Source organism: Chrysochloris asiatica, unplaced genomic scaffold (genome assembly GCF_000296735.1).
Source record: "Chrysochloris asiatica unplaced genomic scaffold, ChrAsi1.0 scaffold00113, whole genome shotgun sequence".
Classification (NCBI taxonomy): Eukaryota; Metazoa; Chordata; class Mammalia; order Afrosoricida; family Chrysochloridae; genus Chrysochloris; species Chrysochloris asiatica.
Genome location: NW_006408631.1, coordinates 2,833,337 through 2,846,773, shown reverse-complemented (window position 1 = coordinate 2,846,773; position 13,437 = coordinate 2,833,337). Strand labels below are relative to the sequence as shown.

At 40.9% G+C, this 13,437-nt stretch overlaps 1 protein-coding gene across 3 annotated transcripts in view; it reads left to right on the top strand.

The window, feature by feature from the left end:
• Positions 1-13,437, top strand: part of KCNAB1 (potassium voltage-gated channel, shaker-related subfamily, beta member 1) — a 650,886-nt gene that overhangs the window by 45,524 nt on the left and 591,925 nt on the right. The window contains exon 1 of one of the 3 annotated variants that reach the window (XM_006867947.1): positions 4,715-5,009. The exons of the other annotated variants lie outside the window; for them this stretch is intronic. Within the exon in view, the coding sequence (XP_006868009.1) occupies positions 4,768-5,009 (242 nt within the window). The 5' untranslated portion in view covers positions 4,715-4,767. Of the gene's footprint in view, positions 1-4,714; positions 5,010-13,437 lie in introns of those variants that run through there. 3 annotated transcript variants of the gene reach the window in all.

The following is a 13,437-nucleotide window of genomic DNA, read 5'->3' as shown; positions in this document are numbered from 1 at the left end:
GGGAGCAGAACGCCTCATCTTTCTCCCATGGAACAGCTGGTAGTTTCGAACTGCTGACCTTAAGGTTTGCAGCCCGATTTGTAACCAGCCCGATTCACTACCAGAGCTCCTTTATATATATAAATAAAATGGTGTTTAATAGTCTTAAAGAATATATATTATAAGCCTGTATTTCCCAAAATACACATAAGTATCACTGATGGAAAAGGAGAAAGTTTCAGGTAGTACACAGATACAGCACTGAATAACTTTGATTCACATTATTAAGGTTTTATGTTTCTATTTCAATTTCCTCTCAATTCTTCCTATCACCTAAAAAAAAAAAAAAAGCCTCAAATGCTTGTGAAAATATATCAAATACTTCTCCAACACTTGCTAATCTGCAAGAGAAATAACAAAGAAACAAGAGTCTGGTTCAAAGCCTTTAGACACTGGGAGTGTCTAGCTGCAATTTAATAACACTCTTCATTTTTATTGCATTCATTTTTATAGATACAAATTGCTTCACTGACCTAAATGAATTTATTTAGAAAGGAAACTTTATTTCTCTGCCATTGTAAACAAAAACCCTTAGCCCGTAAGTTCACACTCAAAAAAACATATCCCTTAAGTTTTTCTGTTTACAATGGCAGTGAAATAAAGTTTTCTTTTTAAATATTTTCACTTAGGTCAATGAAGCAATTAAATATAAAGTAACAAATAAATAACAGTACAGGTGGTACTAGAATATGGCAGGGATCATAAGGGGCTTGCAAATGTCTGGGAAACAGTTTGCGAGTGTCAAGTGAGGGCTTAGGAGTTGAATTGTGAGAAGAGTGTGAATTGTGAGAAGAGTTGAATTGTGAGAAGAGGAAGGAGGGTGCACCAGGGTCTGGCTAGTCAGGAAGAATTTCTAGAGGAAGTGGGCTTAAAGGAAGAAGTGTGGGGGTGAGGGAGCCATGTAAGCAAAGATGTGTTGGTGGGTGGCCAGTGGAGTAGAGGAGTCACACCCAGAAAAGTCACAGCTGGAAGCACATGGAGGGAGGACTCTTATCCTTTCTTTTTATAAAACTTTTATTTTGAGATCAGTGTAGATTCATATACAGTTATAAGAAATAATGCAGAAATTCCATTTACCCTTCACCCAGTTTAGTCATTGATATAATGCACCAACCTTAGTGTTTAACAGTTCTCCACACACTCGTTTGTTTGTGTTGGGGAATGTGTGCATTTAGTTTCATGTAATTTTATCATCATTAGAGATGCCTGGGACCTCTGCTACAGTCCCCACACATTAAAGTTCCACCACAAGAATCCTTCTACAGTCACTTCCTCCCCCTCCTGCTCCCTAACCCCTGTTGTTACTGTTAAGTGCCATGGAATCAGTTCCCATTCATAGTGACCCTGCACAGGTTTTGGAGGAGGAGCTGGTGGGTCTGAATCACTGACCTTGTAGTTAGAAGTCCAGTGCACATCCTGCTGTGCCACACCAGGACTTTCCAACCTGAGGGAACCATTGATTGCTTCTCCATCTCTACAATTTTGTCATTTCAAGAATTTCATATAAATGGAACCATACACTACGTAGTCTTTGGTGCTTTTTTTAAGAAAGCCATTTGATTCTTCCTTTATTGTATCTTTTCCTATTGACACCTCAGTATAATAACCATGGTGCCAAACCCTAACTTTTTTTTTTTTTTCAAAGTTCTTATTGTGAGTTGAGTTGTAGTTTACATGGGTGAATATCAGTTTTACACTCATCATTTCATTGCAATGATTGCAGTCCCCCCCATGCATCATCATTCAACAGTATTTGCTTCTATTCCCTCTGGGTTTTTTGGGGGTGGGGGTGGGGGATGTACACAAAAACACTCAGTAATATATAATCATTTAAACAACCAAAGTGCACATTCTGCCAGCCTGCCTCCTGGCCGCCAGCACACAACCTTCTCTTTTCATTAGTCTAGGGTCCTCAGCTGCTCTCTCTCTCCATGTCACCATCTCTGGAGTTGCTGCTTCTCTGGATAGGGTACCACATTCTGCTCATGCTCTTCTCCCTTGATGGTCTTAGGGTCTTTTTTTCCTGGAATGTAAGAATAACTACTTCCCCGTTTCTGCTATAAAACTTTTACCTTTACAGTTGTGATAGTCTCAATTAGTCATGATAATAATTACTCACTATTGAATCAAAAGAATCTTATCCCCATCTCCTTTCACCAAACCCATCTAGACAAGATGAAAACTATTCAGTATGGATTCTACAGCCACCCCCCACCCCACACACTCTGAAACTTAATTCTCTCTTAAAAACTTGTAAGCTAATCACTTTGTGCCTTTATAGCGCCCCCCATTTTAGGTAGCCAATGTCTAAGTTGCCCATCCCTATCAACCCTGTATACAAAGGGGATACGATTTATCCTTGATGAGAAGACTCCTTCCCTATCAAAAATAGTTGGTATTTTCAGCTCCTACATCCATAAGTATAGGTCAACTTCATCAAATTGTAGCAATTAACACTTGTTTCCTTTATGTGATTGTTTTTTGTTTGTTTGTTTTTCCTTTGAGATCCATCCAAGTTGTGTGTGTATCAAGAGGTCATTCATTTTTATTGCTGGGTACAATTCCATGGATGTAATACAATTTAACTTTTCATTCATTGGAGGATTTCTGTGTTATTTCCAGTTTTGGGCTATTACATAAAAACTATGAACCTTTGTGTGAACATTTTCATTTCACTGGGATAAATACCCACGAGGATAGTAGCAGAGCTGTATAGTACGTTTTGAGTCCTGGTGTGGCACCATAGGATAAGTACTAGACCTCAAAATTGGTTTGAACCACAAGGTTAGCAGTTCAAACCATCAGCCACTCCTCAAAAACCCTATATGAGGTCACTATGAGTTGGAACTGACTCCATGGCACTTAACAACAACATGGTAAGTCTGGTATGTTTAGTTTTGTATGATACTGCCATGCTCTTTTCCAGAGTATGGTACCATTGTACATTCCCACCAGAAATCTGTGAGTGATCCAGTTTCTCTATATCCTTGCCAACATTTGAGGTATTTTCAATAACCTCATATGCATGTGAAAGCTGGACAGTGAATAAGGAAGACCATAGAAGAATTGATGCTTTTGAGTTATGGTTTTGGAGGAGAATATTGAAAGTGTCATGGGCTGCCAAAAGAACCAACAGATCTGTGTTGGAAGAAGTGCAGTCAGAGTGCTCCTTGGAGGCCAAGATGGCCAAACTTCGTATCTCATACTTCGGACATATTGTCAGGAGGGACCAGTTGCTGGAGAAGTTGTTTGGTAGGGTAAAAGGTCAGAGAAAAAGAGGAAGACCCCCAGAAAGATGGATGGCAAAGTGGCAGCATCAATGGGCTCAAGTGTGGTAATGATAGTGAGGTTGGCCCAGGATCGGGCAGTGTTTCGCTCTACTGTGGCTATGAGTCGGTACTGACTCGATGGCACCTAACAACAACAACAGCCATTCTGGCAGGTGTGTAGTGATATCTCATTGTGGTTTTAATTTGCATTTCTCTAAAGGCTAATGATGGAGAAAGATGAGGCTTTCTACTCCTGTAAAGAGTCACAGCCTTGGAAACTCTATCCATGGTCTCTGTGAGTTGAACCTACCCCACAGCACAACATTACCAATGGTTAATGATGTTGAAGATCTTTTCTTGTGCTATTGGCCATATGCATATGCTCTTCAGTAAAATATCTGTTCTTGCCCACATTTTAATTGTTTGAGTTTTTACTTTTGAGTTTTGAGAGTGTTTTCTGTATTTGTTGACTATGTACTTTGTAAATATTTCCCCCTGTTTCTATAATTTGTTGTTGTTGTTTTTTAATTCCTCTTCATAGGGTTCTTTTATAGACCAAACTTTTTTATTTTGATGAGATTACATTTATTAATTTTTCTTTTTATGTATTATTCTTTTGGTACTAAGTCTAAGAAATCTTTTCTTAGCCCCCAGTCCCAAAGATTTTTTCCAGTGCTATTTTTTTTTTTTTCTAGAAGTGTTATAGCTTCACATTGAAGCCCATGAACCATTTTGAGTTATGTTTTAAGTATGAGTTTTAGATTACATTTTCTCTATGGATATACAATTTCTGGAGCATGACAACACATAACAACAACAACAAAATTTGTTAGCAAGGCTACCTTTCCTCCACGGAATTGATTTTGTGCCTTTGTCAAAAAGCAGGTGGGTGTATTTGTGTGGGCTTTCTGCTTTTCACTCACACCTTGTTTCTGTTCCCTATTATTTGGTGGGGGACCAGTCTCCAACATCTGAAAAAGAAAAAAAAAGTTAACAGCTCTTTCACTCTAATGAATCATGTTACTTGTATAAAATATTATTTGAAGATGAAATATTTGATCATTGAGAGAAGTCTCATGACACACTCATGAATCTTCTCCAAGGCCTTATGGTCTTTATGAGAACAGAAAATTTGGCCTCAATCCCACTAAAATATTTCCTTTTACCTAAATAGAAAGACATGGGAACGAGTGCCCAGGGTTTTCGTTTCCCCAGCCAACACATAGTTGCTTACGTTTGACTTTGAAGAATTTGTAGGGACAAGAAAAGTAATTGGTCTTTGTCGGAGGCCTCAGCAGAGACATGTAACCCACAGCTCTGTCAGGGACTTAGGAGTCTACTAACACACAAAAATGATAAGGGAGACTTAAGGAAGACAAGCGGATCCCCTTCTGGGATACACCACCAGTCTTAAAGTCAAGTGCTGTGAAATGAACTTCGTTTCCTTGGCTTTTGAAACATGCATCTGTATAAACCTGCGTGTGCAGACATCCCCAGCCCTAAGCTAGGCCTGCCAAAATCTAGTGAATCAGCTCTGAAATGTAGACGCCACATAGCAGTGACCAAGACACAGCCTCAGGCATCCTGCTGGCCTGTTAGGCCCAGCGGAGCAGCGGAACGGAGGCATCTGGAGAAGTTTTTACGTGTCCATGGAATATCGTTGCAGGAAACCACGAAAGCAACAGCAAACATGGCATACAGGTACTTGTTGATTACAATGGTATCCAACTAAGGCACTGTGCTCAAGGGTAAGGTTGTTGCTGTTAAAGATGATTGTTGTTAACTGCCAATTCAGATGCCCTGTGTGTGCAGGGTTGAATTGCTCCATGTGGTTTTCCAAGAATGCTACCAGGCCAGTCTTTCTAGGTGCTTTTGGGTGATTTCAATCCACTAACCTTTCAGCCAATAGTCTAGTGCTTAACTATTTGTGTCACCAATGGGACTCATTAAAAAAATAAGGATTGAAATAGCAAATGAAAACATTATACAGAAAAAGGAAAATCAAAATGAATGTAGCCAGCCCTTTTCTCGGGTTGACTGATTTTTCCTAGCTATAAATGGTTCGACTTCCTTTTTGCTCTAAAGGTTACATAGAAGATAGTGACATGCTCACTTGTGGAAGGGCCTACCCATGTATTGCCAGTAGAATTATCTTTGACTTTGAGTAGGTATGTGATTTGAAATGATTCAAAATGAAGAATGAGGACTTCATACTTTTTTAAAGGAATTTGTAAGTAAAGTGTTGTTGTTGCTGTTGTTAAGTGCTGTCGAATTGATTCTGACTCATAGCCACCATGTATAAGGTTTCCAAGGAGCAGCTGGTAAGCTTGAACCACTGACCCTGTAGTTCAAATGACTTTGCAGTCTGATGCATTAGACCACAGCACCACACCAGGACTCCGTTAGTAAAGTGTAGGAGTTTTTAAATGCTGTCCGGGCTCCAAGGACTGTTATTTTCTGCTAAGCCTGAAATAAGGCTATGTGAATGGTTAATAAAGTAGTTCATGAAGCTGAGAAAATTCTTGAAATGATAGCACTTCCTATCAGTTCAGCTGAAGATAAATTGCTGGCCATTCACTAACCTTCTAATCTCATCATTTATTCTGTGAAAGATTGAAGAAAAGAAGAGATTTTTCCAGGGATGGGACTGGAATACAATCTTTACAAATTGCTATGATGGGGGGGAAAAGTCATTATTTTTCAGAGCAATTTGTTTAAACATTCTGTAAGATATGCTGTGCTTAACTAAATCATTCGGCAAGACCTGCGTAAGTGCTTCCGTGGCATACACCTGTGATTTGCAACATCAGGGCAGCTGACAAAAGCTGTCCAGAGGATAGGGTACTGAGAACTGCAAACATAATTTGGTATTTATAAAGAACAGTTGTCCCAACTCAATTTCAAAACATCTACTTTGCAGATAGGGTAAGGTTGTTATGTGGTTAGATTCTGCGTAAGCGCCACTTCTAAATCACAAGAAATCCCCCCCGATATCATTTTTTTCACAATCTAAAAGCCTATTTCAGTGCTAGTAGCTACTGTTCTAATTTGTCAACTGATTTTATTAATAAAGCAATTTGCAATGCTATGGTGCTTCTCTAGAGAGCAAGGTATTTGACACAGCTTCTTTATATAATAAAGGGCTCACGAAGATAAAGGATGGACTCTTTTAGATTTGTAGAGAACATAGAACAGGCTAGGAGGCCTGGTAGCACAAATGGTTAAGCCCTTGGCTGCTAACTGAAAAGTTGGCAGTTCAAAGCTACTCAGCAGCTTCCTGGGAGAAAGGATCAGACAATCTGCTTCTGTAAATTACAGATTACAGCCTAGAAAACGTTATGTGGCAACACCCACAATAACAACATTATGCTTCAGAAGTGGCGCTTATGCAGACTCTAACCACTTTTCCAAGAGACTATGTGGCCCCGTGATGCAGGGTGAGGAAGACATGCTGACGTTCCTCACCCACCGGCTCTTCTGAACCCATTTTCCACAAGCAGCAGCCAGCCTTCATGTCTTCCTGCTTTTCCACCTTCTCTCACTCTGCATGCTTTCTCCCTCAGTGTGGTGGCTAGTGTGTGGATATAGGTTCGACAAAGGGGAAAACGGACTGTTTCACTTCCTCTGAAATGATCTGTCTCTGCATCTTTGCCACAGAATGAGTGGCATGATCACCAACTCTGCACTAACCTTCTCTCAAAAGTCCTGGTTGGAATATTAATTCCATGGTATTACAGGATAAAGCACTTAACTGCAAGTCGGTGGTTCAAACTCACGGCTGCTCTTTGGAAACCCTATAGAGAGTCACTATGTATCAGAACTGACTCAATGACACTTACCAATAACAACAATATTTTGAACGCAGATATGTCCTAAGCAATGATTTTCAAACTATTATTAAGCAGAGGAAGACTTTTTAAAATGGGCAAAAGCCAAGTTGCCCCAGTGAGAAGTAGAGTCCTATTTGAGGGGAGCAGTCATACTCACTGTGGTTCCGGGGCACCCCTGCAGCTCCTGCACTTCCAAAATTTGAAAGATTGGATCTGCACACCTCTGACCACTGCCAGGGTCATGGTCTTGGGGGTGTCCAGTCTGCTCACAGAGATGGGCTCGTGGACAGATACATGCTGCTGGATCACAGTCCAGGAAGACATGGGACTTAGCTTGTTTCCAAATCATAGTTTGAGGAGAGAAAATGCAGTTAAATTGGTCACTGGCCTCAGGAATAGCCACAGTTGGCTCTGCTCTCCTAATTCTTCCTAATCTTCAACCGAAAGGTCACCTCCTTTTACTGTTGTCTATTCTTACTCCAAGGCATTTAAAAATGAATCTGATTCAAAACCTCTTACTTTAAACATTAAAAACCAGTAGTTGTTGTGCCAATTCTGATTTATGGCAATCTCGTGGGGTCAGAGTAGAACTGTGCTCCAGAGGTTCTCAATGGCTGATTGTTTTCAGAGGCAGGTTGCCAGGCATTTCTTCCAAAGTGCTTCTGGGTAGATTTGAGCCACAGACCTTTTGATTTGCAGCTGAATGCATTAACTGTTCATACCACCCAGGAACTCCTCCTTTAAGCATTAGGAGCAATTTTGAGGGAAAACATTGGAGTTCTTTTGGCTTCTCCCCAACTTAGCTCTTAATCAGATCTGGTTTCTTATAAACATAGTTGGGGTTAAGTAGGGAGGTGACTGTCATATTCTTCTTTTTATTTTAAGAACACACTATGCAACAAGACCTCTAATCAGCCTTGTCTTTTCTATTTTCTTCTCTTTGAAGGGTATTAGTTCATATGTAATGGCAAGAGTTAGCCTACAGTTCAAGTTTTAGCTCTGCTGCATATCCATGGGGTGTGTCAGCGGGCCAGCTGAGGCCTAACACATAGTAGGTGCTCACTGAATGTAGGTTCCCTTCCACCTATTCAGCAGCGTCTGTGAAGCACTCCACTTCAGCTGAAGCTCAGGAGTCCTGGTGCCACAATGTGTTATGCCTCCGGCTGCTAACTGCACTGTTGGTGGTTTGAACTCAGCAGACTCTGTGGGAGAAAGATGAGGTGGTCTGCTTTTGTAAAGATGAACAGTCTTGGGAGCCCTAAGGAGCAGTTTTACCCTGTCCTATAAGGAGCTCTGGTAGCGTAGTGGTTACGAACCGGGCTGTGAACCTCAAGGTCAGCAGTTAGAAACTACAAGCTGATCCATTGGAGAAAGATGAGGCTTTCTGCTCCCGTAAAGATTTACAGCGTCAGAAACCCTGTGCAGGGTAGCTGTGAGTTGGAACGGAGTCCACTGCGTATAACCACCACCACTACCACTACCATCAAGTTGTTATGAGTTGGAATCACTAGATAGCGGTGGGTGGGTAAGCTGAAACTTATAAATGGATAAAATAGAATATTCCCAGAAGGACAGGAAAGAATAGAGATCCACAGTAATTTATAATCTGTGTAGGTTTCCATGCTGAGCTTTAGAATTCTGAGTGGTCTGGAAGAGCCATGTAAGCTGTTTTCTCTTCCTAATTTGGTCAGATGCCATTGCAGTCTTCAGTCCAATACCAGCTGCTTGGGTCCCTCGATCATCTGAGAAAGCATTATGTTGTGTTTCCATGGAGACTTGGTTTTATTTCTAACTAAGGGTGACCAAGGGAGGGAAAAAAACTGGTAAATATGCAAACACATGTATCGACTCAAAAGAAACTGGAGGAAATTGTTTGAACGTGGTGTAAAAAGTGCCAAGTTGTTGTGTGGATCCTTCTGTTAGCTTAGAATTTTCAGCAAAAATGTAAGTTTTTCATGAACTCATTTTATTAGTGACTATAAAATAGGGTCCCTCAGTCATTTCAGGCCCCGCGGTCCTAGTAGTGTAGTGGGTAAGAGTTCAGTCGCTAGCTGAAAGGTTAATGGTTTGAACTCACCAGCAGCTTGGTGGGTGAAAGGTGTGCCACTGTGTAAAGGTTACAGCCTTGGAAACCCTTGGGGGCATTTCCACTCTTTCCTAAAGGTCCTCTGAGTTGGAATTGAATTGACAGGAGTGAGTTTGCTTTTTGGTATTCAGTCATTTCTAAGAGGCTGAAAGTTAATCATCTCCAGTGTACAGCATTGGACTTTGGACCAGATGGTAAACACTAGATTGAGCAGCAAGTCAAGGTTAGCATATGCTGAGTGGCGGTTTTATGCACAAAGCACAAAAAATATCTAGACTGAGTAAAGGTGCAGTAAACACTCATCTGGGAAAAAATTTTATAAGGAAGCCCTGGGGGTATGATGGTTAAGTACTTGGCTGCAGATTGAAAAATGGGCTCTTCAAACCTACCAGGCGCTCCCCTCTTGTAAAGACTGACAGCGTTGGAACCCCGTGGGGACAGTTCTGCTCTGTCTTAGAGGGCTACTCGCAGTCAGAATTGACTTGAGGGCATCTCACCACAAACACTAGTAAGGAGGACTCCAAGTGGCTAGAGAAGGAAGGTCTAGTCCAAGGGTCAACAAACTATTCCTGTAATAAAACCAAAAAAATCCCAAAATTCACTGCTATGGAGTTAATTCTGACTTACAGGGTCCCTCTAGGGCATAATAAAAGGGCTCCAGAAGGTTTCTGAAGCTGTAAATCTTTACAGGAGCACACTGCTTCTTCTGAAGAGCAGTTAGTGGGTTCAAACCGCTGACTTTTTGGTTAGCAGCCCAACACTGTGCCACCAGGGTTCTTCCTATAGTAAGCTGAGAGTAAATATTTTAGATCACACTGTCTCTGGTAACTGCTGAACTCCACTATTGTGTGGAAGGACCCACTGGCAATCTGTTAGTGAGAAGAAGAGCTGTGCCCCAATCAAACTTTATCTATGGACACTGAAATTTACATTTCACATGATCTTTGTGTGCCTTTGAAGAGCAGGGCTAGAGCTTATAATGTTTTGTAATACTCCATAACTTTGCATTTAGAAAGTGTCAATATAGGTATATTGATTGAGGTACAATGATATATTCATTCCAAACTTGGGGAACACACACACACATACACACACAAAAGCAAGTGGGAATTTCCCTTTCCTCCACGTCTATTTTTCCAACTCCTTATTTTCTCTTCTGTCTTTGACACAGTATATTATTTAACTTGCTGAGCCTCATCTTTCTCATCTGTAAAATGGGCCTACTTCAATGTATGTTACAGAGGTATTGTAAGAATTGAAAGAAGGGAGCATGGTGGTTTGGTACAATAAACTCTAGTCTTTGAACCACAAAGATTTATAGACTGATTTGATGGTACTTAACAACAACAACATGTACATGAAAGCACTAAGTTTAATGCTAACACAGAGTAGGAGCTTAATACATGGAATTCTGTTGCTCTACCTACTTTCTTCACCAGTCCTGTTGTTAAGTGTGGTCGAGTTGGTTCTAACTCATAGCAACACTATATGGTGTTTCCAAGGAGTGGCTGGTGAGTTTGAACTGCCAGCCTTTCGATTCAAAAGACATTTCAATTCAAATGACCTTTTGGTCCAGTGCTTATCCTGCAGTGCCACCCTAGGATTCCTAAAAATCCATTATTTAGTTACTTTTACAGGCGATGCTATTAAAAAGACAGAGGGACAGAAAATAAACACCATTAAATTAAATCTAGCACATTTTTGGGGCGTATTACGCTCCTTTATAAATTCTTTGCTTTAACTACCGGATCACAAGGATCATTGTGGTCTAATGAGAAGATGGTTTTTGTTTTGTTGTGGTTTCACCTTATACATGAACTATTTAATCAAAACTTCTTCTTCATGATGCTTTGGAACAAGTTACTCTTAAAATTGTGTGTATTTATGGATTGAATTATGTCCCTCAAAAGGATGACAGGACCCTAACCCCCATGCCTGTGAACGTGATCTTATGATATGGTCTTTGAAGACATAATTAGTTAACTTGTGTCGCACAGAAATGGGTTAGGGTCCTAATGCGGGAATTTCAAAAAGTTTGTGGACTTTAATTATCTTTTCATTCCATTTTTCCATGAACTTTTTTTTTTTTTGAAATGTTATATATCGAATGAAGGTTTACAGAGCAAATCACCTGTTTTACATTCAACAAATCACACACGTTGTTTCATCTCAATGATTGCAATCCCCTCCATGGAACAACAGTTATCCCACTTCCTCCCAGTGGTTCTTATTTCCACTTCACCCTCCTTCCCGTCCCTTTTGAACTTTGTCCTTAGGTAAGTGTTGCATTTTTCATCTTGAATAGTTTACCATTCCATGTGGTGGTGGTGGTGGTTATTATGTGCCGTGGAGTCGGTTCCCACTCATAGCGACCTTGTACAGGGTTTCCGAGGCTGTAAATCTTTACGGGAGCAGAGCAGAAAGCCTCATTTTTCTCCTGCAGAACAGCTGGGAGTTTTGAACTGCTAACTGTGATATTAACGGCCTGGCTTGTAACCACTATGCTATCAGAGCTCCTTTTCGTGTGGTGAGCATACCTTACTAGTGTTGTCCCTCCTATATACCTAATCTACCAGTTGGCTGAAAATGGGGCTACGATAGTGTTTCATTCCAGACCTGAGGGTGTCCAAAGGCCTGAAGACACAAGGACAGATAGAGTTGACTCTGCCAACTTCTTGAATTTGGACTTTTAGCCTCCAGAACTGTGAGGAAATGGATTAGTTTTGGTTTAATGAGCTGGATTGCAAGGCCGGTTTGAACCACAAGGTCAGTGGTTCAAGTTTACCGCCATTCCTAGAAAACCTTGTACATGGTCACAGTGACTCAGAACTGACTCGACAGCACTTAACAACAACAGTGATAACAACTAAAAACCCCACCTACATGGTGGTATTTTGTTACAGCTTCCCTTGGAGACTAATACAAAATCATATGAGGATAAAAATCATGTTTTAACACATTCCAGTTCTGGTGCCTAGAATAACTGAAGCATTTGAGACAGAATGAAATTGAAAAGGGTTAAAATTCCCACTGCCTTGCAAGTACCTCTCCCATAAGCTTGTCATGGTGTCTGAGAATTTCCTGACACTGGAATCCTAGTGTGGTGCTGTAGGATCAGCACTGGACTATGAACTACAAGGTCAGCAGTTCAAATCTACCAGTTGTTCCTCGGAAATCCTATATAGGGTCGCTATGAGTCAGAACTGAGTCGGTGGCACTTACCAACAGCAATAAAGGCATTGTTGTTGTTGTTAAGTGCCGTCGAGTCAATTTTGATGCATAGTGACCCTGTATAGGATTTCCAAGAAGCAGCTGGTGAGCTTGAACCACTGACCTTGCAGTTCAAATAGCTTTGCAGTCTGGCGCATTAACCCACAGCGCCACAACAAAAAGGCATTAGGCCTCTGTTAAAAGGAACTCTGTTGAAGGGAGACCACATTAGTCCAAGAAAGAAACAGAATTTAGGCTAGGTCTTAACTGACAAAAAAAAAAAAAAGAAAGTGGGCAGGAAGGTTCTAGATTAGAGTGAGGGGAAAGCTCGGTCCAGGGTATGGCCCAGTGCTACACACTGCTCGTGCAGGGAGACCTGAGGAAAGGAATTGAAGAAGAGGGGAAGGAAAACTGTAGAAGAACTTGCTTCCCCTAGCAGTTGTTCTCAAAGATGTCCAGGGGAAGAGTTTGAAGGCATTGTTAAGTGAGAGAGTTTTCACTCATCTCTAAATGAAGATTCTGAAAATAAGTAGAATCAACTCTGATTCCTGGTCACCTTATGTACAACAGAACAAAACATTGCTTGGTCTTGTGTTATCCTCACTAGCACCTGCATGTTCAAGTCCATCCTTGTAACTACAGTGCCAATTTAGCTCACTGAAGGTCTCCCATGCTCTCTCTACTTCACCAAACATGAAGTGCGCCTCCAGCAACTGATCCCTCCTGATGACATGTCCAGAGTTAACAAGTTGGACAATGTTCTGTTGTGATCCATATCACTCGGTAATTTTTGGGAGTAGATTGCCATGCCTTTCTTCCTAGTCTGTCTTAGTCTGGAAGCTCTGCTAAAACCTATTCACCTGGTATCCCTGTTGGTATTTGAAGTGCTAGTGGCATAGCTTCCAACATCAGCAATACATAACCCACACCACCACAGTACTTACGGACTGGTATGTGGCTAGATAATAGGGAATTATTTTTTTAAATTGAGACTATCAAGGAG